The 23,957-nt window shown below is 41.5% G+C and overlaps 1 protein-coding gene and 1 long non-coding RNA gene across 2 annotated transcripts; both read left to right on the forward strand.

Annotated features, from left to right (window-relative positions):
- The first annotated feature begins 1,221 nt into the window (after positions 1–1,221).
- On the forward strand, positions 1,222–22,580 carry LOC116674167 (uncharacterized). The gene is made up of 3 exons (XR_004327997.1): positions 1,222–1,232; positions 2,930–2,935; positions 20,954–22,580. It is a non-coding gene; the product is annotated as an uncharacterized LOC116674167 (long non-coding RNA).
- Positions 14,058–22,554, forward strand: igfbp5a (insulin-like growth factor binding protein 5a). The gene is made up of 4 exons (XM_032506697.1): positions 14,058–14,832; positions 19,618–19,829; positions 20,124–20,243; positions 20,414–22,554. Exons 1-4 carry the CDS (start codon positions 14,496–14,498, stop codon positions 20,549–20,551), a joined length of 807 nt encoding a protein of 268 aa, XP_032362588.1. The 5' UTR covers positions 14,058–14,495; the 3' UTR covers positions 20,552–22,554.
- Positions 22,581–23,957: the final 1,377 nt, after the last annotated feature.

A 23,957-nucleotide genomic window follows, 5' to 3' on the forward strand; every position in this document is an offset into this window, starting at 1 on the left:
AATTAAACTTCCCAAAAAATCAATTCAGTGTTGCAATCACATTGTCTGGCTCCTTCTTAAAAGCAACAGTTTGACAATTTGGGAAATATGCGTATCCACTTACTTGCTGAGAGTTAGATGAGAAGATCGAGGCCTCTCATGTCTGTGCTGTACTCTAGATATGAAGCTACAGCCAGTAGATAGTTAGCTTAGCTTAGCATTAACACTAAGCTAATGGGATTCAGATAAAGAATAACACTTTAGGGGTGTTGGTAGCAGGGGAGATTCCAGGATTTTTCAGTGGGGTGGCACGGGGTTGGGGGGGTGGCACGGGGTTGGGGGGGTGGGGGGGCATCAGAATACAGCATAGAAAATCTGCTTAGAAATGTAGGACATATTGGATAGGATAGACCAGCACAATGTAATTCTGCTAAACAAAACATCACATTCATTCATTTGTTTTCATTGTATATCCAAATACAATACACATTTTCTATAAACTCAATCTACCACTTTTCAGAAAAAAATATTTCAGTGCCCGTTCCATGATATCAGAATTTGGATAGTCGTCATGGATACATTAATTGGTCATGTGACAAGGGCTGGGAAGATCGGCCGAACAGGCAGCCAAGTGACAGTATTCTGATGCAATGGAAATCCCAATTGTACGATTGAGGTAGCTGGGCCAGGCTAGGTGTTTTCCTGAGTTTTTAATGCTAAGCTAACTGTCTCCTCGCTGTAGCTTCATATTTACATGAGACAATTGAGACTGCTCCTCTAAAGCTCACTAGTTACTTACATCATAAGTGTATATACCACATTTTTAAGTCAACTTTCTATTCCAAACATTGTATTCTCCAACTTCTCCAACTTTACCCCAAAGTCTCCCTTTCTTCAAACGTCTGCAGCTAAGCTCATAAAACACAAGAAGACAGTGTATGTTGTATTCACCAGCGAATATGTGCACTCACTAGCTGTTGAAGAGAACAAAACACAACACCCTCTGACTCAGTCCAGTCTGACAATGCCCTCCTGTTATGGTTTCCCATGTCTTGCAAGGGGACACTGCTCTGGCAGCGGCTCACAGATCACCTAACATGAAAACAGGAGCTTCAATCCAGCTGACTCTTGGAAGCACTGCACGTATCTGATACTTGACAGATTTTGAGTGGGAGGGACACTGATAACTCACACCAGTAAGAGAAGAGACAGGTAGTTCTTTGTGTGTGTGTTTTTTTTTCTTGCAGGAGACAGTGTTCATCACGCACGTTTCCATTGTTCTCATCAGTGTGCAATCTCTCAGTATCTCAGCATCCAAAAATGTGGAACTGACAAGCTCAGCACCACTGATAGGAATCTGCAACGCTCATGGAAAACAATTTTTTTTCTCTCTCATCCCCTCATCATGCTGATCTCCTTGGCCTCTCACATTGCCATGATATGCAAGATCCCCAAGGACACTTATCTGATGCAAACTGTGCCAGCATCATGATATAAAGCCCGGAATTGTACTCCCGCCGCAGATTCCTCACATACTGACACATCAGCACACACCGGGCAAAATAGTTAAAGATAATTAACCTCTGAGAGTGTTAAACCACAGCGTACCACTGTTTATACAAGCCCACACCCACAGGAGAGTGGATGCAACATTTCTGAGTTTTGAGCACTGCATAAAGTCTCGATCCTATCAAGGAGTCATTTCTGTCTAAGTCTGGGTTTTCAAAGGCAGCTTGAATAACGGCAGAGCGCAGCGATTCAATTCATTCCCTATGAGCATGCCCGGATGCCAAAAGACCACGAGTTGGTGCCATTTTAGGATCTGGTGTTATACATCCACGGTTGACTCTGAGTCAACTTTTGCACAGCAATGTATAGTCTCCTGTACAAATGCTATATTTAAAATTCTTTGCAGATTAAAAGATTGTGATTAACCTATGGCCTACTTTATGATACCTATCTATGTACATCTACAGGGATGTTAATACAAAAAAAAACTAGCTTACAGAAGGTTGCCCAGATGCTTGGTATTCCTTGTGAGTATATTCAGTGTATATTTTAATTTCAGAAGTAGCATTGTAGTGATGAGAACCAGCTAGTTAGTAACAATACATGTTGGAACCAAACACAACTTTTTAAGAAGCAAAGTGTGTAACTGCTGCAGAGTGGAAAACTTACCAAATAGTTTGTAATAGGCCAGACAGAAACTCGTAGAAACGTATCAACACCACCAAAAAACCCACAATGAATGTTAGCAAAAAGCACACACCGTCGGTATCCTGCTGTGGCTGCGGGTAACCGCTGCCTTTGAGAACCCAGCATAAAACAGAGTTCTGGTAACTTTACTTTCCTGAAATAATGAAAAAACTAGCCAATACTGTAAAAATACTTCATTTACCTATCTGTATCTGGAAACACAAAGCTGACTTGCATTCAAAACTAATTCAAATGTTCTCACTGGAACACTTTACAGATTCAATTATGAACCAAAAAAGGTTTTTTTTTGAGATGCTGACTTTGGAGAAGCATGCATATGTATGAAGGAACAAAGTGTGTGTAAGGGTTAAGTGTGGACATGAGTGTGTCAGGGTAAAAAAAGCTTAATTTTGCATCTGCCCCAAAGCATGCTTTACAGTTCGAGGCACATTCTTTTCTTTGAGTCAAGCTGAAGGACGTGCCCTCTATAAAATGCCATTCTATAGTCAAACAAGATTAAATTAGGGGTGTTGCTTTATGAGAATTCAGACCTGACACATTTACTACTTGATTAAAGGTTGCAGTGAGGTGTGCAAGCATTCCCTCGTCAGCAAAATTTCAATGAATGATTCAACTATTTCGAACCAAATTACTCTGGCTTAATCGAGACAGGAACCAACCTGATTAACCCGATCACACAGTTGCTTTATTGTGCTGAGTGGAAGACACAAAGTCTTACATTGTGAAGACACAGCCTCTGGTTATTTGTGGTTGGGATTGATGCAAGGATCGAGGCTGTGAGGAGGTTTATTGTTTATCGGATCCCGGTTGATTTGTTTTCTGCTCCAAGAACACATCGGTCATTGCGTCGCCATTTTCAATAAACAAGGTCTTCTTTAAAAATGAGCTAGGCTGAGAAATCGCATACTTGGCACGGGTTATTTTGAAGAAAACATCCCCACCGCCCCGCCGCGTTGTTCATTGCAGGTTAGTACCTCTCCCCTAAACATCTGAGGATCATCTTCTAATCACTTTAAAAGGAGGAAGTTGTTCTGCGATGCTCAGACAAAGGCTTGTTTGATGAGCAGCATAAGAAATAAAACAGAGCACAGGCCACAGTGTCACCATGTTTTGGTGTTTTTGGAGCGACACACCTTAAATCATTGTTATACTGCTCATTTTAGCCTAACTTATTATATCTATCTGTAAAAATTCTGTCTATAATAATAGCCGCCTGTATATATATTCATGGAACATACTCACCTGTAAACTCTGTAAACCATTAGTGTATTATGTTCATTGTACACATCTGTAAAATTTCTACTTATAGTAATATCCACCGGTATATTATATCCAGTACATATCCAGCTGTAAATCTTGCTCACAATACTTGTTACCTATATTTTATATTCATAGGACAAGCCCATCTGTAAAATTATGTTTAGAATAGTATTAATTTCTATATTTATTCACTTATGCACTTAGGGAACAATTGTATATCCTGCACTTACTGCTATTGCACTTCTGGTTAGACCCAAACTGCATTTCGTTGCCTTGTACCTGAACATATGTAATGACAATAAAGTTGAATCTAATCTAATCTAATCCCAAACCAGATTGTGCTAGAAATGATTAAAATCCACATTGCAATTTTTTTTTCATCTGCCAGTTTTTAAGCATTAGGAAACCAAATGAATAAGACAATCCCAGCGCATAGCTTCTTAAGGTTGCACCACAACTTGTACACAAACACACAAAGGTCACCGGGAGGAGCAGAGATTGAATGTTGTGTCTGTTTCATGCCTTATGGATGACTGGGTTTATCCATATTCTCTGTCAGTGGCTGTGTGCGTCCAGTTGTTTCTGTGTCTTAAAAAGAGGAAACACTTCTCTGGCACTTCAGGTGTAGACACGCTCACACAAATGATACACGAGCGAAGCCAAGATGACTTAGTTTACCCTCTCCAAATCACAATGACCCCGAAAAACCACAGTGAAACTTATTCTGGGAAAAGACAAAAAAAAAAAAAAAAACTAACCATTACTCATTGCGTTGTGCACAGACGCCAGTGGGAACGCAACAAAGCGGAGGACAGCGTGACCACAAATTCAAACTGTTCAGTCCCACAACAATGCCGAAGCCGGGGAGCAGTAAATCAAACCGATTCCTCAGGAGAGCCTCCTCTGGCCAAATTCGTCTCTATTTTCTTGGGAGATGTTCTGCATGCCACTCTGCAGACGAGTAGAAACTCCAAATTCTGAGAAAGCATATTCATGGAACTGATGACAGTAACAAGGATGCCAAATTCCTGTTTCCCAAGAAATGTTTTGCTAGTTTCAGACTTTTTTGCTTTGCAGGTGCAGCAGCGGGGTTTCTGTGCAACAGTCGGTAATAGAATAGTCTATGCATGTGTTAAGTAAAAATAAGACTGTGTTTTTTGAACGCGAAATATTGGAAATACAGGAATTTCCACAGAGAGTTAAAGGTTGATGTATGGGTCCTTATCGCATGTCAGTATACTTGTTAAAGATCAAATCTGAGATACCTCTGAGAGGAGCCAATTTGCCTTCACTGCAGGTCATTTAAACACGGCTCAATTTGCCAAAGACAGATGATTTGTCGACAGATTTGAACATTCAGGTTCCACGAATTCAAAGACAAAAAGCACTAGTCTATGAATAGAATCTCCATGGCACAGACGCACCAAAGCTTTTCCAACATCTGGATCCAATGATCTGCCTTTGTCCAATCCACAGTTGCCAGGCCCACACAGATGTGCTGACACGGTTTTAGCCAATCTGCCATCTCACGTACTGCTTCCTATAATCCTCCTCCTTCTTCACCAAACCCTCCAGCGTTTAGAGCGATTTAAACGCCTGACTTCTGCCTGTTTTCTAACGCTAGAGTTTTGCATGCTGATCACAGCACCCTGCTGATTTGCGGTTCACATTTCCCAAACATGCGACGCCCGATGTGTAATTTCGTGTGGGTGACTGCAGTTGCTGTGTCATGGAAATAAAAAGTGTGCTGTCATCTTAACAAGTTTGTGAAACAGAGCAACCGCAGCAAGACACAGTAAATGGCAATTTTTTTAGGGGGGGCGGGACAAAATATTGATTGGCACAAGATGTGTTTTCTTTGCTGCAGCCGGTACACAACACATGACGCGGTTGTTTTTCTGTTGCTCGATCCAGATACCGTCATGGATGTTGAGCAGCCGTTGATGTGGTATGGTTGCACTTCACTTCCCACATATAAAGTAGGAATCTGACAGTGTGGCCATGACTCTGACATGTGTTTTTCCCTAGGACTTTCCCTTTATTAAACTTGACTTTCTGTTGGTGACGCTCTGCTTGATCACTGCTCATGCTTTTGTTTATTCCAAACAAACACTGCTGATGATGCCAGAAACATGAAATACATCACTTCCTGTGCAGCATGGGACAATTATTTATTCTAAAATGTCAGTTTGTGACCCGTTTTCATTTTATTTTATTTTTTTTGCACAAAAAATGGGGCTTCGAAATAAGCGCTGAAAATGTCAACATTAAAAATATCAAAAATCTTTGGCAAAAACATCAAAAAAGCACCTACAACATTGAAAAAGTAACAAAAAATGTCAGAAAAAAACGAGAATTGTGTTGGAAAAGTGATCAAAACTGGGAGTTTTTCACAGGAAGACAACACAAGTGTCAAACAGTCATTAGGCATGCTTAAGAAATGCAGTATATCTTATTCATTAGTCTTTCTCAGTAATTTTCTTCCCAGAATGCCTTGTGGCAATCATAAGGAGGTTAATATCCACCTGTACTTGATAATAAATACAGGCCCATTTATTGCTTCAAGTTTAAGTCCCAGTTTATCCAGCGTGGACTCCACTAATTGTTTCTGAAAATCAAGCGTTTACAGTGATCTGGGAACTGACTCTAACTCTGTGTGAGAGGGGGAGGGCACAATGCTGCCTCAGCACATTTCCAGCGGTTTAGTCAGCTTTGTCGCTTACAGTAAGCTCTGACTGTGTCATCTGCTGATCCACATCAAGCTGTACGCAGTTGGTATGATAACTAGCAGCAGAAACTTCAGGTCAGCCCTCTTCTTTCTGGCCGCAGACGTGGTGCAGTGGCAGATGTAGTCACTCCGGCATGATTGAGGTCTGCTTGCGGGTGTCCGTACAGTCAAACCTGATCAAAATACTTCCATGTCCAGCAGGAACTCTGATCAGATACTGGCTCAACTTTTCAACCTGCTTCTGATGTCCGAAAGCCGACACCTGACTGGAAAATCAATACCAAACCACTTGCACCAAAAGGATGTTGCTCCAGTCCACCTGTCAATCTAATTCTCGATCATGTGCTTTTTCATTAACCTTCATTCAGTTTTACAGTCAAATGAAGCCAAACGTTTTGATCACCACCAATACCTGTGGCCTTTCTAAAGTGACTATGAGTAACATTTAAAAACTGAAAGTGTGTATTGTATCATCTGATGATCATAAATGACCTGTAACAGCAAACAAGACTAACAGTGAAAAAAAAAGTAGTTTTATATAGTTTTTATTAACGTCTTTCCCCGGTCCGATTTTTCCCGCAAAGTCACAAAACAATTCACAGCAGGTAGATGGAGCTACAGTAACACATTTTGATGGGTCACAGATTTTAGCTGAACACCGGAAAAGCACTAAGTGTTTGTGAGTATGCAGGTAAACGGTAGCAGGAGATGTCTTTGTAACATCTGCTGTGGTCAACATTAAATGACTTCCCCCTTCCTTTAGCACGGACGTTTTATTCCTTTTACTCTGTGTTGGTTCATGTTGACCTACTATTTCCTTTTCCCTTGCTCCCCTGTACTTGTGTAAAGCGTCCATTGCTTGCTACAACAATCTCTTAATGCTCGTGACACAGTGACCGTGATACCCCATTTAGCTCATGAGACATCCAAAGTTACCACATGCAACACTTGAAATGCAACGATGCATCTGTAACATGTTCTCTGATTGTACATGATTTTCTGCCTGAGCAAAATATTCATCAGGACTACATGACCTCTAACTCGTCTACAGTGGGCAATAATGCACCGTAAAGAGCAGGTGTGGTAAAGAAACTACAATTTTTGTATTTTTTTTCAAGAATCAACAAACTGAAACTTACATATAGCCACTTTAAGTAGGCCTAAAGGGTGCTTGGGTTAGAGCCACTATGCCCTCATAGCGATGCAAATGCAGGCTTTGAGCTGTAAAAGTAGCAGGTTTTTGAATGGCAAACAATTGATAAATATGAATGAAATGGCTAGTACTGAAACATTATATTTGGAACGTCAGCTATCTAAGACTGTATTAATTTTTAAGGTTGGCAGTAAGAAGGGTTTGGGATGAAAAATACCAAAGAAAATAATCAGATACAAACTATCTAAAAAATAATAAATGTTAATGTTAATTGGTTGATGATGATTTGACACCTGACATTAAAAAAAATTACTTGCAGCACAGGCTTTCAAGGTATCACTTTAACAAGGATTACTTCATTGTCTGACAAACTTTTTCCTCTCAAGACGCCTGTAATGCGGCACGTTAGCCTGAGGTCCCGGGGCTGAAGAGAAATACGACACTGGAGCGCTGTTTCCCATAGATTGTATCACAGCGCCCAACCATTTTGTGCTGAGGTTGCTCCTTTTCTCCGCTTTTGATCATTTTCTCGTTCGAGACATCGATCAAGTTGACTCAAGCTCCATTATCTCTTCCAGAACAAGTGCAGATAAAGTAGGTCAGGATATGAAAGCAAAGCTGCAGACGGAAGCACACGAACGATGGTGGAGGAAACAAAATAGTTCTCAAACCACAGGGAAACCTCTCGTCTTAGATAGAGACTTAAATATCTTTCAGAATGTTCTTGCTTTCAGGCCAGCTTTCTTATATTGTCAAAGCATGCATCACTTTTTCTCAATGTTTTATTGACTTGCACTTGGCACTACAGCTCCACTCACAAAAGAAAACACAGGCAAAGGTTAAGGGTCAGGGAAACAGAGAGAGAGAGAGAAAAGGGCTTTACTATTGACTTGTTTTCCCACGGGGGGTCAAAGGTCAGCATTACTGGAGCTGATGCAGTTTAAGTACCAGTGTCCCGAAACACAAGGTCACGGAACCTGTGGACTGGGACCTGAACCTGCACTGCGATACGAGATGTAGTCCCACTGACATTTGGGTGCTCTTTAACGAACATCTTATCCATGTTGGCTTAAAAGTTTTTGACCTTACTTTTGACCTTAAAAGAACCATTAAACATGCTACTCCGTTTATCCCCTAAACGCACTGCTCGTATAGCGAGTATCGTCTGGTGTGAAAAGGAAGAACTAGTGTGACATTTTACAATAAGGTACATAAAAAAATAGGTAGTTTATGATGGAATTAACAAGGATGAATGGTTAGTTAATGAGCAGTAGTAGTGATAGACTGTGATTCAAGCACTAATGATGAGTTAGTGTTAAACAGACTGGTAGGTACTGTTAAATGAATAAGGAACGAATGAGGAGCTACTGGTTAGTAAATTATTAGTTACTGAATGACTGGAGCTCAAGCCCTAATTATTAGTTACTGATAAACAGACTGTGTGTGTTACCATTAAAAGGTGCTCTAAGTGATGTCACACGTTTTTTAGGCTACAACATTTGTTGTCACATACAGCAAACATCTCGTCGCTATCCGCGAGCTGCCCGTCCCCCTGACCACACGCGGTCTCTGTAGACAGCCCAGAGTCTTCAAACGGCAACAAAAACAACCTGTGCCAACCTGCACCACGATACACACACAAACAGTGTTCCAGCGTTCCAGCCAATCACCAGCAAGAAGAAACAGTAGCGGTTTTTGGCACGGGCGAAGCGGGCGGCGAAGCAAGCTGATCGTTACATCTCCAATTGTATCTGTATTTGTGAGAAGTGGCGCTGTCCTGAGTTGAAGGATAGCCTTATTTACACTTCTATTATCAAGGTAATCGGTGTGTGTTCGTGTCGGCTACTGTCCATTTCCTAAGGTTTTGAAATGCAAACATTTTTGACTACTTTTTTTTTTTTAAAGGGAGACAAACATAAATCGGACCTTTAGTTGCTGGGTCTCCCAAAAAGAACGGTCCAGACAAGAGGAGAACGGGGGACCATGGGCCTCCTTGAGCTTCACTTTTATGCATGATAAGGATCCATCAGAGATCAACGTTTGCTTTCAGGATTGCACTGCACTGCTCTGCCAGTCACTGTGGCTCGAGAAGAGAGGAGCTTTTCCAAACTAGAGCTGATCAAGTCCTACCTGAGGTCAACCATGTCCCAGGAACGGCTCACTGGTCTTACCTTCATTAGCATCAATCACTCAATAGAGAAGCAGATTTCATACGATGACATCATTGATGATTTTGAATCAAGGAAGGCCAGAAAGGTCAGGTTTTAGTTTGTGTTTTCTGTTCTTAGTGCTATAGTGTAATAATTTGTTTTCACATTTTTGTGCTGAAGGATTTGTGCTATTTAGAATATTTATTCAACATTTTATTTGTATATTATTCTTAATCTTAATGTATTACTGTTTCTCTCTGCTCTGGTTACATATTTTTGGTGCATTTATATATACATATTTATATATATATTTATATATATATATAAAATTGTATTTCTCAATTGTACAAATCCTTCATTAGAACGTAGAACAACAAATAACACACTTAAGAGAATCCAGCTAGTTAACTATTACAACAGGAAACACCCTTTTTCATTTTCAAAAGACAATGAACCCAATTCTTCACAAAATATGACATAAGTTATCAGAACATGAAATAAATATACACTATAATACAGTAATTCTGCAGGGGGGGGGGGGGGATCACGGGCACTCACCCGGGGTGTAGTTCAATGTAGAACTGCCTCTGAGAAGGATCTTGAGGTGGGGTCAGGGGGGGTTGGTGCGCAGAAGAACAGAAGGGAGGGGGAGGGGAGGGGGAGGGGACGGAATGAGGAGGAGGGAAGGGCGAGCTAACCTCGTTTTCTTTAAAAATAGCTCTTGTTGACTTTGAACGTCAACAAGAAGTAACATCACCCAACCATCGCTCAGAGCGCCTTTAATGACTCATTAGGAAATCAGTTACTCGGTTCATGGGATTCGTAGTCATAAACAGAATAGACGTGATACGGGATGATTTTCAAACTACATATTAATAATGCTATTCACAAAACATTCACATTGACAAACAAGGTATATTCTACCATTAATTAGCATAACTGAAGCATTGTGCATACTTGGAGATAAATTGATATATCATAGTGGGGGTTAATCATTAATAAATGATTAGTTAAGTAAAATAAAGTACCAATGGTAGTGAATGCTTAATTAATCATTCATTAATGATCATTCATTAGTGACAATTTATCTCCAAATATGCATGTTGCTTCAGTAATGCTAATTAATGCTAATAGGTAATCATTCGTTAATAAGTAGCAGCTAACTAAGGATCAATCCTTCCACTGCTGCTCAACAGCACACACAACCCGGGGTGGCAGGATTAAAGCATGCCCTGCAGCAGCACACGTTTGGTTTTAAGCCTTCAACAATACAAATGCTGCAGAAAGCATCTTGTTTGTCACTGTAAATGTTTTGTAAATAGCATTATTAAAATGTAGAATGAGAATCATCCTGTATCACGTCTTTTCTTTAGAGTAACTGATTTCCTGATGAGTCGTTAATACAGTAACACACACAGTATGTTTATCAGTAACTACACATTGAGTCCCGGTCAATCAGTAACTAATCATTAACTAACCAAGTAGTTCCTCATTCATTCCTCATTCATTTAACAGTAACTACCCATTAATGCTTGAATCACAGTCAGTCAGTTTACTCATTAACTGACCATTCGTTCGTCATTCATTCCTCATTCGTTAATCATACTCTATTCTTAGCAAAACTACAGCTAGAATAGTCTTTTGGGATGTTTTGGTTTCCCAGTAAGTTACAGCAACACTGGGCCAAGTGTGGTTGACCGGACCAAAACTGTGTTTCAACATTACTGAGCCGAAGTTGAAGATACTAACCCGTGAATTCAAAGCCAAGTTATGCACTGAAGCATGAATTGTGTGTACCATTACACCCTTAACAGCTAAGGAACTTAATAGACATTGCTTATATGGACACCTAAAGCATTAAACCCTTCCACAGACTTAATACGTGGGCACATATTTAGCCTTGGGCTTAATTTCAAGGGACATCTCAAACTATTTACCACTATCCAAAGCAGCTCCATCCACCATCTGTGCATCATATGGCCCATATACACCAAGTGGCTCAGACCCAAACTACACAGGAAGCCCAACTTTAACGGCAGTAGCGACAGGGTTTACAAACCTTGGCAGCCCTTGGACCATAGTTTCTCCATGTCGCACATCTGGACAGAACAGAACGAATTGTAAAACATCAGCATTACCCTTATGCTTCTGGATAATAAATTGTCAATTTATGAACCATAAACGCATAGGAGAATCTCAGGACAATCTTTGAGAGGGAAGTTTTTTGTTGGAACCAGTGAAAGACAGATGTGTCGCACAGGTTTGCAATGTGAATGGCGCTCTTTCTTCAAATCTGGACAGGTAGGGGAAAGGAAATGAAAGGAGTGCGTGGGCAATGCTGAGCTGACCTTCCACCACCCGTGACGGAATCTGACACCTGATCCGGCACAAAGGTCAAGGGCAAACCGGGGGACGGGTGATCTGAAAAGAGTTCGCCGACAAAGTTTCACAAACGGGGCCAAGGGTGAAAGAGGAAGGAAAACTCAACGCAGCAAAGAGATAAAAGCTTTCCTCCATGTGGATTTTTTAAGGTCAGTTTCAGTACTGACTGACATTTACCCCAGCATGGGACACTAAAACTCCTCTTAAAGTGAAAAATGAGGAATAAACAGGATGTAAACTAAGGGGTTGATAAAACCAAATAATGAAGAAATGACACAGCAATAAAAGTCTGTTCCAAGCACATGGACATGCAGGGTCAAGAGCATTAAATGAACTCAAGTTGGACTCTGCAGGAACTCTGTATACTAAGAAAACAAAAATTCTCAGACATATATTTGCATCTGCCAAAACATCAAGTGAATTATGAGTGTTTTGTACTAAGTAACACTCCATGAGAGCTGTCCGCTTATCTCAATGGACAATGACGTCGCTGAGTCATAAAAGAAGGTCAGCCCAAGTGTGTGTTGCCCTGATCTGGACCCTTTTTTGCAGCCAACGTCTTTGGAGAATACATTTGTTATGATTGAGACAGCATCGCACAAATATTTAAAGCCGCAGTACTTTCGCAAAAGAGAGAAACCCAAAGATATCTAAGGGGAATTATAAAAGCGTTCTTGTTTCACAAGCAGGAACCCACCCTTAACTTTAAAAATCGGACGTTTGTGATTTGGTGCTGTTGCAGTCTGCGGTCAAACAGCAACAAAAGGTTTCTGATGTAGACAAAGAAAGATGAAAATGACACATGTTAAGCTATAGGGTGCAGTGGGGTCTAATGTCTCCATCTGGCTGCTCCCCAGGGGAACAGTCAGTAAAAACCATTGTCACGGTCAACATAAGTGTCTTGTGTTTTTTCCAAGGAGGTTATATCGAATAAGAACTTTGAGGAAGATCTGGGATTTCTAGTGAAACTTGTAGCAAACAAGACCAATGTCACATCTAAACACCATGTTCCTGTGGTCAAGTAGTCACACCGGGAATTTAAGTGTTGTATGTTTGTACACAGCAAAGTGGAGAAGTCGGCTTGTGTCTTGTGGCAGATACACATTACTGTGACACAAAACCATTCTCCTTATGTGGATGAACGCTGTGGAAAGTGTCAATCTGAGCAGGGAGTTCATGTTTTTTTGGGTCTGTGTTAGTGGCGGAACAGGAACGAAGCCCTTTTTAAAAAAAAAAAGAAACACGTCAATCTCTCCACGTCACATATCCAGTGTGTATCTCAGGTAACATAGGAGCATTCTGATCCAGGATTTTAAAATTAACAACGCTGAACCCTAAGGCCATTTTTACAGTTCATTGCCTGTCTGGATTTATTTTCTAAAAAAGCTTGTAAAACATCAACCCTGTTGTCTACAGTCAAGATATGAACATCATTTTTTTTCAGGAAAAATTGGGTTATTAGAATATTTGGGTTGCAGTGAGGTCACTTGATTGTTAAAAATGGTCTTAGGACCTCAAAGACAAATAAATAAATAAAACGGAACATGAATCTTTCAGATATGTATTGATATCACAGACAGATGAGTAAAACCTAAGCCATTTTACTCTCTAAAACACCTCTCATATGTCTTGGGAGTCACACTGTGAAGAAATAATCATTATAACTTCTTTGTTGACCCTAAATAGACGTTTGACATGAATTCTGTTGCATTAGGTCACGTTTTCTTCTTATTTTCCCAAGTTGTTTCTGCCTTGCTTGCAGCAATGACACCATTTCTATATGTCTGTAAACACTAAAACTACTTTTAATTCCCCTTTAATAAAAATACTTCTTAATCCAGCAGCATGGATTGGAAGTTCATATCTTTCAAACAACCTAGTCAGCAATTTATTAAATGTTTCCAGAATATCCTTGGCTGAAGAGATCCTGTAAGAAGTGGTCTGCCTTATTCTGAAGCACGAGCATCTCAAGTGATTCCACAAATGCCTGGGAATACTAAATGGCCACTCTGCAGTAAGAGAGTCTTATTCAGGAGCATCGTTTGGGATCTGGCGGATCTGGAGGCATGCCAGCACCCGCCCTGTGATATCAGCATCCAGCGCACGAGTTGACAAGTGCGCCTCCACCTCCAAACGTTGTTTGACATACGCATCGTTGAAGGCTTCGCCCCTGGCAGTTTCTTTTTTAAAAGGCAAGCTCAAAGCCACAGATTAGACATTTTGCTTACAACCCGTGCTGGTAAAATAACCTGCAGAGAGTACAACAGCGGGAATCAGCCTTTTTTAGCTCTCATTTGGAGACGAACAGCTTGCGCGTAAACGGCACCGGGCATCACTAAAGGGAGAGATCCGAGGTGTCGGGATACTTTTCTTTCTTCTTTTTTTTTAATTTTATTTGTGACTGCGGGGTTGAAGGACAACGCCAGGGGAGCAGAGTGACTGCCTTTTTTTGGATTGCGAGCATCGGTGACATTTGGGACTTAAGCGCGCAAGGCACCTGTGGATGCAACAACCTCTCTGGTGTTTGGACTCAAATCGTTTGCAAAGAAGGGATTCACCACAAGATAGAATTGCCAATCGTCGCGGTTTCGATCAAACAGCCTGCAGTTAAGACAAGAAGCGCGCCATGCTGTGGAGTGTTTCCGTCCTGGTGGTTCCCGTGCTGCTGAGCATAACCGGCTGCGGCTCGTCGTACGTGCCGTGCCAGCCGTGCGATCAAAAGGCCCTGTCCATGTGTCCGCCGGTGCCGGTGGGCTGTCAGCTGGTGAAGGAGCCCGGCTGCGGCTGCTGCCTGACGTGCGCGCTCGAAGAGGGCCAGCCGTGCGGCGTGTACACCGGGCCGTGCACGCGCGGGCTTCGCTGCCTACCCAAGAACGGCGAGGAGAAGCCGCTGCACGCGCTCCTGCACGGACGGGGGTTGTGCAGGAACGAGAAGTTGTACAAACTGCTGCATTCGTCCAAAGGTAGGCTTGTGGAGAGATGACGGATTCAGGTCATCACAGTAATTAGACCGAATAAGGTCACTCGCTTTAAAGGAACACTCATTAACTGAATGGATGGAGTCATTAATTGATGGCAGCTTCATCTTACATTCATTATAATTATGGTAAACCTTTTTGTATCTTCCTCCCATCCATTACTTTCCACTATATCACATTAAAGTCAAATTACAGCACGTAATGTGCAGTGGTCTCCTTAGTTAAGCAATAATTAGTATAGCCTACATTATGATTTTGATTTCAGCTCTGATAGTTTTTCTATTACATTTGGGAATGGTGTTACAGGGCTCTGGTGCAAAAGAAATAGCTGGATGGAGATGTTTCTTCTCCCTTGTCAAGGAATTTGGGCAGGCATTTTATAAAGCCCTCAAGTGACACATACACACAGTCAGTCAGTGAATAGAATAGATTATATCTTTATTTGTCATTGTAACAGATACAACAAAATGAATCACAGTCCTTGTCAAGTGCCAGAAATCCATGAGGTAATAGATGCATAAATAAAGAATGCTACTGCATACATATTAATGCTAAAAAATACACAGGAGACACAACCATACAGGCATCCACATTTAAAAATAAGAAGAAGAACCGGGTAAAGTGAGTTTCATTGACCTCCTCTGTCTCTTTGGGAGCCAGTGAGGCTGATGGGAGTCAGCTCACAGCCCTCTTTCAGACGGGCTGACACCCTTGACCCTGTGAACTCTGTCATCACTTGGTGCTGAGCGTCGATCAACCTGTCATCTCAATTTGAAAAGGCTCTGTGGGGCTGCGAGCTGTAAATCAGATTTCGTGTGAGTGGCCCATCGCCTCGGGGGCCCCAAGCCGACATAAAACAAGAGAGAAGATTACAGGTGGTGCTCCGCGAGGCTCGTTATTGGCCCCTTTGAATGGCAGTTCGGGGACAGTCACAGTGTCTGCTGGGGAGCGCTTTGTGGTGAATGTTGGCTTGTGGCCTTTGCACTCTATTTTTAAGCTGTGAAATCATGTTTTGCCATTTTCCCTTCCTCTACGGTTTCTTTTCTTTTTTTTCCCCCTTTTGTTGTCTCGTAGCCTTTCTTCTGTCAGCTCCCCTTTAACACTTCTACGTTTCTTCATCTACCTGTGCCTTTTACCACACCTAACCCACCTTTTTGTCTCTGTCTCTCTATTCTCTCCCATCACACTGTCTCTTCTCCTCTTTCCCTCCCTGGCTACGGTCCCTCTTCATCTTTTCAACCCTATTCTTTCCTCCCCCCACATCCCCATTTTCACCCTTTTCATTCTGTGTTTTGCCTCACTTTTCTGGAGATTGGCGTTTTAGTATAGAAGTAAACTCTGGAAACATAGGTTGTGTTAAACCTCACCGAGCTGAGCCATAGAACCATAGCTCTCTTTTTCTGGCTAAGTAATGTTATGAGTGACGTCCAGTAAGAAAAGGCAGACGATAAGAAAGGGGTGAAGCATTGAAATACTGCAATACAAATCAGTGTCAGATTCAAATTAGCCTTATACAAGATAAACTTGTTCCCTATATGTACATCCCATTGCATTTGTTTTACCAGTACAGTTTGCAGTTAGTCAATTTGCACTTAAAAAGATCTTTGGCTGCACTCGAGATCCTTTAGAGCAGCTCTGCAGCTGAGAAATTGTTGCATAATAATGCAAAAGAAACTCCAATCTTCTATTCATCTCCCCTTCCTTTTTCCTAGCTTTCCCACACTATCCTGAGTTCCCTCCCACCACTCTTTGTTAGTCCCACCCTGGTCTCTTCATCTGTCTGCCTGTCTCCCTCCCTCCCCCCCTCCCTGCCTCCGTCTCGGCGCTGCAGGCAGGCCCAGGCTGTGCAGTGATTCAGCAGAATGCAGGCTGAGCGTGGGTTACTGATCCCCCATCTGTCTGCCCGTCAGCCAGCTTCTCCATTAACTCCCCATCTCCTGCTGGGCACTCTCTCAACGCATAAATTAAACAAAACCCATACGCACTAATAAATATACACACCTCGTGCCTAAATTACATTTTATAACCACTTGAGAAGATCTACAAAATGAGCTGCAAAAGGTGTATGCACACTGTAAATCCATAAAATGTAGTATGAGTTGCCAACAAGGTTATATGTCTACATATGTACATGTACATGCTACATTAATGCACCACCATGCATGTGTGCATTTTGAGCATTTTGCACATTTATCAAGTGTCAAAGATCAAACAGAAATTACACAAGCTGTCATTCACACCTGGATAAAAAGCTAAAAACAGCAGTTTTTAAGTTGCCTTTTTATATTTTTGCAAGTGCCCGACATGAAACTCAGTTTACTTCTCAGCTACATCACCTTAACAGTTTTTAAGTTGATTTTCCAGATCAAGAAAGGAAGAAAAGTCATTATTAGGAAAGATGCTAGATGAGTTTTCTGTCACTAACCTACGCATCCGGCTCTCCGGGATCACCGTGTCTCTCAATTCAAACACGAGGAAAAGGGAGAGGAAGAAAGACGAATTGAAAGACGTGATCCGTCAGCACAGGTCAGATTAGACAAACTCGAGGATTAGCAAGTGAGGACTTGATTGGGTTTACACTGGCTGCTGATCTGCCTCCGTTTTCTCTGGAGAAAGAAAAACGGTGTCAGCAGGAAACCCGAAGGATGGGGAATCTCTCCGCCTTGTTCCAAGAACCTGTCACTATGGGGATGGATGACATCATCGTGATCTTCAGTATCATCGCTGGGGGTGGAGGGGCTCAGGAGGTTTTAAGCGTCATTTGCGGCGTGGCAATGACCTTGTTTCACCGCCCAGTTAGCTTAGTAGCTTAGCGATCACGCCAGTGCACAAACGGAGGGGTTTATGTGCAGAATTTGCAATCTGACCAAATGAAATGGAAACAAGTGCGTGACACAGCAGTGGAAATGGGCCAGCTGTGGCTCACAGAACACATACACAAGGCTAATGCATGTTTAAAGCTATAAATGAAGTCAAATATCAGTTTAAAGTGCTTTTGGGAAAGAAAGCCACAACCGCTCATTCCGGCCTTGACACAGTCGTCGTGGTCACATGAATAGAGGGTGGGACGAGGAGAGGGGCAAGCGCTGAGGTTTGTGCGACCATGTGCGACTCCCCAAAATGTAGCAAAGAGTTGTATTTTTGCACAGATGAAAGATGCATGTACATGAGGGCTTCTGTGGGGGTTTGGGACCCAAAATGGGCTGCGGCTGTTTCTGGTGGCTCGCCACATGACAAGTGTAATAGCATGTTTTCATGGGCCTGGGTGCCAGGGTGAGACTAAATATCTCATTTAGGTCAACGGCTATAACAGTTTTAAAACCCCTGGTCTACATATACCCCAAACTGGCAACCTAACTTGCCATAAATGTAGGCTATATTGTCCTATATGTCAACACTTCCATTCTGAAACTGGCCAGGAGCCATTAACTGTGCTCAATAAGCATTCAGCTGGTGCAGTAAAATTATCACGTTGTGTTGTGACGTTAACCAAATTTGACACTCCTGTCCTGTCCCCTCATGAGTTTTAGCTTTACTTTTTCATTTTGGCCACTCAAATAGGGACATTACCTGGTCGGAGCCATCCCAGTGCTGTTGATTTTGACCCTTCTTCAAACAGTCTCTTTAAAGCAGCAGAAAAATGCTTTGAAGCAAGTGTTTTGCACAGGGCTGTTATTAGACCAGTGGACATTAAGTTGTTTTTAATAATTAGTATCACTGGTTATTTTAATCCTGTGTGTCTGTTATTTAAAAAAGGTTCCAGTTGTGAATTACTGTGCTGAAGACAGTTCGGCTCTGATAATAGTAATCCTGCGTGAATCAAGCTTCAGCTAACTGCGGCTGGACTTCTGGTCTTGCTTTTGTAGTTGTGTTTGTATTCTGTCATCCCATGCTTATATTCAGCTATGCAGTAGCGCAACGGATTCTCCAATTAAGAAAAAAAAAATGCTGTGTCATAAATGCAACAGCAGAACTGAGAGGAAGAGTCTTTAATTATAAAATGTTTCAAAAATGAAAACACATGTTTGGCAGGGACTTCAAGTGCAATGGGAGTGAGAATTAAAGGCATTGTTTACCAGCAGTAACGCTATGGAGCAATGTTTTTATGATTTCCTTTCTAATGCTAAGGGATACATGATGTTGCTTTGTTTAATGCTATTTAAAGGTGCACTATGAGTTCCTGCACGGTTTCAGTTTGGTCTCAAATCGTAGGAATCTCTCCTTGATCCGCTAGCTGCCGGCCCCCTGAACACACCGTGAAAAAGCCCGGTCTAGAGAGACAACACAGGGGTCGGAAACGGCACACAAACACTACAGGCACAGCCTGTGCACCAAAAATACAACAAACCAATCACCGACAAGATGGTTGGGGTGGGATGAGGGGGTGGGGTTTAGTGACAGTTAGTTAGCAATGACATGTTAGTTAGCCATTGCCCTGTTTTGTTGGACATTTACTTGGGACGTGACCATGCAGGAACTCAGAGTGCACCTTTGCCTGGTGATGGTTGTTGGTGGTGACATGGCAAGAAATATAGGAAAGCTACAGAAAAAGGCAGAGAAGAAAAAAACTGCTTCAAAATCAGCTTTGCAAATTATTTGTGAGAAAGGGTCAGCACGTTTATCAGTCCTCAAGGATACACACAGCATATTTTGATGAGCAATGCCCAATGTAAATATAACTTACTGTTTGTAATACTGTTAGTTTTTAATAAAGCTCAAACACGCATCATAATGATGAGGAACCTCATCTGTCTTTTGTCTCGTTATCAGACGGAGAATCTCATGATGGCGCCATGTTACGCATCCCAGAGTCAATGCTGCCCCAAACCAAGGTGCCCATATATGGAGGAGAACACATCAGCAGTCTCAAGGCCCAGGCCATGAAGCAGGCCAAGGACCGCAAGAAGCAGTTGGCCAGGCCGGGACCCGCAAGCAATCTGAATTTCCCCCCGCTCAGCGTGGATAAACTGGAGCCTGCGTTGGTGAGTGAAAAATAGTGAAACACCGATTCAGCTTAGAGGGAAGTAGATATGAAAAAGCAGTTTGGACAAATGAGCCAAGATGCCCCGCTGGGCCACTTTCACAGCAAACAACATGGTGTGAACAGAGTGAAATGCTACATTACTAAAGTACTCATTAGTGGAGGTATTTCCCACCTGCATGCTGTGTTCATTTCTGGGGCATTTCACAAACTTTCAGAAGCTTTAAAAAAAATTGCAACACATATTGTGACCATGCCAACACTGACACTTGTCTCCGTCTGTCTGTGCGTTTAGGGCCCCTGCAGAAGAAAACTGGACAATCTCATTCAAAGCATGAAGGACACTTCTAGGATCTTTGCTCTCACTCTGTACATCCCCAACTGTGACAAGAAGGGCTTCTTCAAACGCAAACAGGTGCGGAAATGTATTTTTATGCCATGTAATTTATCAGACGTGGGTTGCATGCTATCTGCTTTGTACTGCAACTACAGCAGCTTGGCTTTGGGACAATAACTGTCCAATAAAGCAGGAATTGCATCACACACAAGCATCTCAACCCTTTTCCGTTAACTCTGTGCTTGCAGTGTAAGCCATCCCGTGGTCGGAGGAGGGGCATCTGCTGGTGCGTGGACCGGTTTGGTGCAAAGATCCCCGGCAGCAACTACGCCGGAGGAGACCTCCAGTGCCAAGATCTCGACAGCAGCAGCAACAGCAACGAATGAGAGCGCGCCGGTTGTTCTCGTTGAGCCCTGTTCCTCTTAAAAACCTTAAAAATCCTGCCAATCAAGCTAACACACTTCGTGACTGCCAATCAGGAAAATATGGCACAAATGCTTACATATATGGTCGAGTGTGATGGACTGGTTTTTTTTTTTTCTTTCAAAGGGGAGCGGAACTGTTCCCTGCTCATCGTGTACGATGTTTGAGGTTAATCTTACCTCTTTATACCCATATATTATAGAGGATTATATATATATATATATATATGTATGTATGATAGTGACAATATGTTGTGTATTAAAGTGTATTGCTAAAAGAAAATTGCGAAATTCTGAGACAGGACATATTTTCAATATGGCTAAAACACATAATTTGTTTTTCTTTTTGTCATAGTGGTGATCAAGAAGAGGGAGTTAGTTCTCGTCTTTAGTAGCAATGTTTTACTTATTGTTAATCAAAGGAATGACATCCTAACGTGAGAGGCATTTTTTAATATATTGAATAATGGCCATTTAATCCAGCACTTTTCAAAATTTTCATTGTTTGTTCAGCATGGAATCAGAAAAGTCATTGGCCTGTTTTCACTAATTGGAGCCATATCTATAGACCTAGAGTTAAAAGAAGCCACACTTAAAGGAATAGTTTGGCATTTTAGGAGTGTAGTTCAAAATCCACCAAGCAACCCCTTTAAAGCTGTCCAATTAACACGTTAAAATTAGTCGTGATTTAAAAATATTTAAAAAAAAAAACTTAAAAACATATTTTTGGGTTTTTTTTGGGGGGTTTTTGGGGTTCGGGCCCTATTTTTTGGGGCTCTGAGTTTTTTTTAATTTAAATTTAAAACTTTTTTGGAGTCTTGGCTCGTTGCCTGGCAAACGCTCAGAGCCAAGAAATGAAAACCTATGCTCAAAACCCCTAAAGGACATCCTTTAAAATTTATTTCCCCTTTTCGGGCAAAATGCATGTTCTCCCCCAGAAAAGAGATGATCTTTTTCCCACATCACAGGGGATGCATGCTTCCCCCGGGCCCACACTCATAAAAAAACTTAAAGGTTAGATATTTGACACTTGTATTTCAAATTTGTCTTTTTTTTTTAAAGGCCTTTTTAAAGGCTAACATGGTCCACTTTTGAAAATTAAATTCCGTTTGTTGTGCTGTGGTGCCCCTAAGGGGGGGGGGGTGTGGTGTGTGTGTTTTGTGGGGTGTGTTTTTTGTGGTGAAATTTTCCCGTACGTTTGTGCCATGCCCTCTAGTTCTCACTACAAGAAGCTCTTTTTAGTTTCCCACCCCAGCTATTTTTCCGCCAAACGGGGGTTCTGTGCATTTCCCCCTCCGCAACAAATCGTATGCAAAGGCCCTGCATTTTATTTTTTTTCCATGGGTTTTGGGGCCCCCCCCAAACAGGCAAATCGGGTCTTTGCCCCTTGCTCTCGGGGTTTTTTATTTTGGTCCTTTGTCCCTCAAAGGGCCAAGGCCCGCGATTTTCCCTTGTAAATTAAAGTCCCTTCCTCCCCACACCACTTTGGGAATTTTTCTTTTGGGCATTTAGCCCATTTTTGGGGTTGAACAGGGAACCCCTGAACACAAGGAGCAAAACAATTTTGGTTGCGGATGTAGACTAGATTTTATTTTTGTTTTTTTTGTTTTTGTTTGATTTATTTTTTTTCCGTTGGTTGCTGACAAAGATTATCATGATCTGCCAGTCAAGCGCTGCTGAACGTACAATGACAGAGAACTTTTCTTCTATGGTTCCAAATTTGCTTAAAATCCCTTTTTTGTTTTTGTTTTGTTATAATCTTGTAGTTCATTTAATGACTTTGTAATGTCAGACATTTTTTAATCAGAGCGTTGACAGAGGCTCGTCAGCCCATTCTTTGTAACATTTCAGAATCTCAGATTAATGTGAACATTATGGTGAAATATTTATCAGGCGTGTAATTGATGTACTCCGTTTATTTTGTAATGACAGATCACTATTTAAATAAAGTTCATGTACTCACAAAATGCCGCGTATGCACATTGGTCTTCAATAGGGGGAACTCTTGTTGAGTCAGTGCGCTGTGTTTTTCATGACTGCTATCTCTGTAATCTTGACACTGTTAATGACATGTGCTACTCCATGCAGGTGGTTTCCATCCGCTGAAACTGCATCCCGGAGCACTGACGTCGAGCTACTGTGGTAAGATAGATTTAACAATAGACACAGAGAGTTTTTCCTTTTTGTTTCAGCTTGAAATAATCCCGAAATATGGGATCCGCCCCTTGTTTTATTTATCTCTTCCTCCATTTTGCAATCCGCATCGTCTTCGTCACATTAGCTGTACACAGCCCATACAAACTGGGATTATTACAAATTGTATCAGCCCTAAATGGATGGATTCAGACATTCATTATCCCCAGATGATGTGTCTTACTGACATTGGTAACCCCCTGACTTTTTCCTCTAGCGCCATGATGCTGACACATGTGTTTTTGACCGAAATGCCTCAATAACTATTCATTGGATTGTCATGAAATTATGCTACAGACATCCATGTCCCCTTCAGGATGAACTTTACTAAATTTGGTAAACCCTTGACTTTTCATCTGGTGCCATCATCAGGTCCAAATTGTAATTTGTCCAGTATTTGGTTAACGACCAAATACAGAAAGTAGCATCTGGTGGGAATATAAAATTGTGAGTAGGGAATGGACATATTTACTGTATGAAGGTGATAATGAATGTAATGCTGCAATAACTTATTCTGAATAATTTCATGATGTTTCTAATGATGTTTCTAGTATTTTACTGCTTTTAGGTTGTCATTGTCAAGTGATTTCTTTTAGATTAGCTCGTCCCACTTTGGTGACAGCTAATGGGGATCCTTTTAAAAAAAATAACAATAATAATAAAACCAGCAGAAGTCATGTTCCGCTTAGCCTCACCTGGACTTCAAATTAGCAAATGTGACCATGCTAGTATGCTACACTATGATGTAAACAAATAGAAATCACGCATTAAACATCACTTTGTTAACTTTGTCATTGTGAGCATGTTAGCATGTTGACATTAGAATTAAAAAAAAAATAGCCTTGCCTTAGTACAGCCTCAAACGTAGCAACAAGCATGATTGTAAAGACTTTTAGTCTCGTTTGAGTCTGGCAAAACTGGCAAATCATGAAGTTTAATTATGCAATAAACAGGTGAACTAGTATCATAAATCCCCATTGTAAGACTTTCTTCCAGGATTTAAAAATGCTTGTGCAAAAGTGCAAAAATCTGAGACTGATTGATGAATTTCCAAGTCCACTTTTCATCTTCCAAAATTTTGCCTCATGAGTTTTCCTTTCCTTTTCTCAAATAAAACCCCATCATTAATGCACCAAATTCAAAGTACGTCTACAAATTAAAACGCAGGCAGGCACAA

This window comes from Etheostoma spectabile, chromosome 24 (genome assembly GCF_008692095.1).
Source record: "Etheostoma spectabile isolate EspeVRDwgs_2016 chromosome 24, UIUC_Espe_1.0, whole genome shotgun sequence".
Taxonomy (NCBI): domain Eukaryota; kingdom Metazoa; phylum Chordata; class Actinopteri; order Perciformes; family Percidae; genus Etheostoma; species Etheostoma spectabile.

What these genes read in the sequence shown, in the direction of transcription:
- igfbp5a (XM_032506697.1), top strand. Translation starts at nt 14,496, where the DNA reads ATGCTGTGGAGTGTTTCCGTCCTGGTGGTTCCCGTGCTGCTGAGCATA. An exon ending in ACTGCTGCATTCGTCCAAAG is followed by an intron (nt 14,833 to 19,617) that starts GTAGGCTTGTGG and finishes TCTCGTTATCAG; the next exon opens with ACGGAGAATCTCATGATGGC. An exon ending in ATAAACTGGAGCCTGCGTTG is followed by an intron (nt 19,830 to 20,123) that starts GTGAGTGAAAAA and finishes CTGTGCGTTTAG; the next exon opens with GGCCCCTGCAGAAGAAAACT.